Genomic DNA, 1,528 nt, shown 5'->3' on the forward strand with positions numbered 1-1,528 from the left:
TTTTTTGCGCTTTTAAATCTTTCTTTAATTAAAACAATGCATGTTTGATTGAAGAAAATGAAGTGTGTGTTTTTGTGGTAATCGGCGTGGTTACGTGAAACACACAGGACTCACTGAGGGTTAGTACAACAACATGACAGCACCAGACTGAGGACGTGATAAATGTAAAGTCTTCATGTCATCGTCACACTCTGTCCACTCTCATGCTTTACGTGTTGGATTGATGTTCCTGGAGCACTTGTGCTGCTGTGAGCTCTTATGCTTCTTTAGGGCATCGTGTCTGCAGCGCTACATTAGAAACCCATTGGCTGTGTTTCTGTCTGCAGCCCCGACTCCAACTACGAGGCCATGACCAGCAAGTGGCCGTCTGTGTGGGTGAAGATCTCGTCCAGCTGGATCTGCATCGCCCTCTATGTGTGGACTCTGGTGGCTCCGCTGGTCCTGGTCAACAGAGACTTTGACTGAACCACAGCGACCCTCTGCACTCACTCATGCTCTGCTTCACCAGTGTTTTGTTTCAGTAAACAGTAGCTCAGCTTGCATCAGTTGCTGCTGGAGGGACGGGCTGCGCTCAGACCTGCTCTGAGGGTTCAGGTTTGTTTGCTGGATCGTTTCAGCAGCTTTTGCCGGGCTTTGAACAGCCAGCATGGACGTTGAAATGCGTCTGTGGCAGGTCTGACAGCAGCCTCGTCTCTTCTGGCGTCATTGTGAATCCTCAGCAGCCTGTGTTCGTGGTTCCCCATGCTGTTGCTGTTGTGTAAATATTTCCTGTTCAACTAGTGGATGATTTTTCTTTCTGTAAAGACAGCTGCATGCTTTTCCTTCAAAACGTGATGTGACATTAACAGTAGTTGTATCTGAAGCTGAGGATGATGATGGCTTTGATCAGCTCACAATTAGAACCTGTACTGTTGTATTACATATGGAAATGCTGTTACATGTAAAATAAGGGAGAACATTTGAGTTGTGCATCAGCAGGACTGCAGCTGAGCTCTGAGAGAAGAGCAACACCACGGAGTCACCCTGCTGGGTGGTGGTTTGTGCTTTGACCGGCTCTCCTCTGCAGCTTGCACTGACACAACAAAGGCATTCCTGTTTTTGTTGCTTCTGATTTGAATTTTGACTGTAAATGTAAACATGAACTTGATAAGTTATTTGATAGTGTTTAGCATTAGCATGTAGTTTCTCACAGGTAGTGTGCTCTCCATCCGTTGGTCTCTCCTCTGCTGTGTTTATTTTCTCTTAACCGTGGATTGTAACTCATTTAATAAAACAGAGGAAAAACAGTTGTTTTGTTTCTTGCCTCCAGATAAACTCAGATGTACTTTCCCTTCTGTTTTGTGGATTCTTCTAATCAGACTGTCGGCTGTGAGTATATATAGTGACTGTTTAGTTGCGTAACTTAATCCCAGGAGCTTCATCTCCAGCATTCTGTTTAATCCCTCAGCTGGAGCCAGAATCTGTATTTTTCCAAAACATTCTTTATTTGAAAGAAATGGGAACAACTGTCATATAATCAGAAATCATT

General features: G+C 44.4%; 1 protein-coding gene across 1 annotated transcript in view; it reads left to right on the forward strand.

Moving 5' to 3' along the window:
• The window catches only part of serinc1 (serine incorporator 1), a 19,754-nt gene extending 18,468 nt beyond the window's left edge, over positions 1–1,286 (forward strand). Inside the window, exon 11 of the mRNA XM_008296193.1 lies at positions 323–1,286. Coding sequence (XP_008294415.1) covers positions 323–465 — 143 coding nt within the window. The 3' untranslated portion in view covers positions 466–1,286. The remainder of the gene's footprint in view (positions 1–322) is intronic.
• The last annotated feature ends 242 nt before the right edge of the window (positions 1,287–1,528 follow it).

This window comes from Stegastes partitus, unplaced genomic scaffold, assembly GCF_000690725.1.
Source record: "Stegastes partitus isolate 25-593 unplaced genomic scaffold, Stegastes_partitus-1.0.2 Scaffold1109, whole genome shotgun sequence".
Taxonomy (NCBI): domain Eukaryota; kingdom Metazoa; phylum Chordata; class Actinopteri; family Pomacentridae; genus Stegastes; species Stegastes partitus.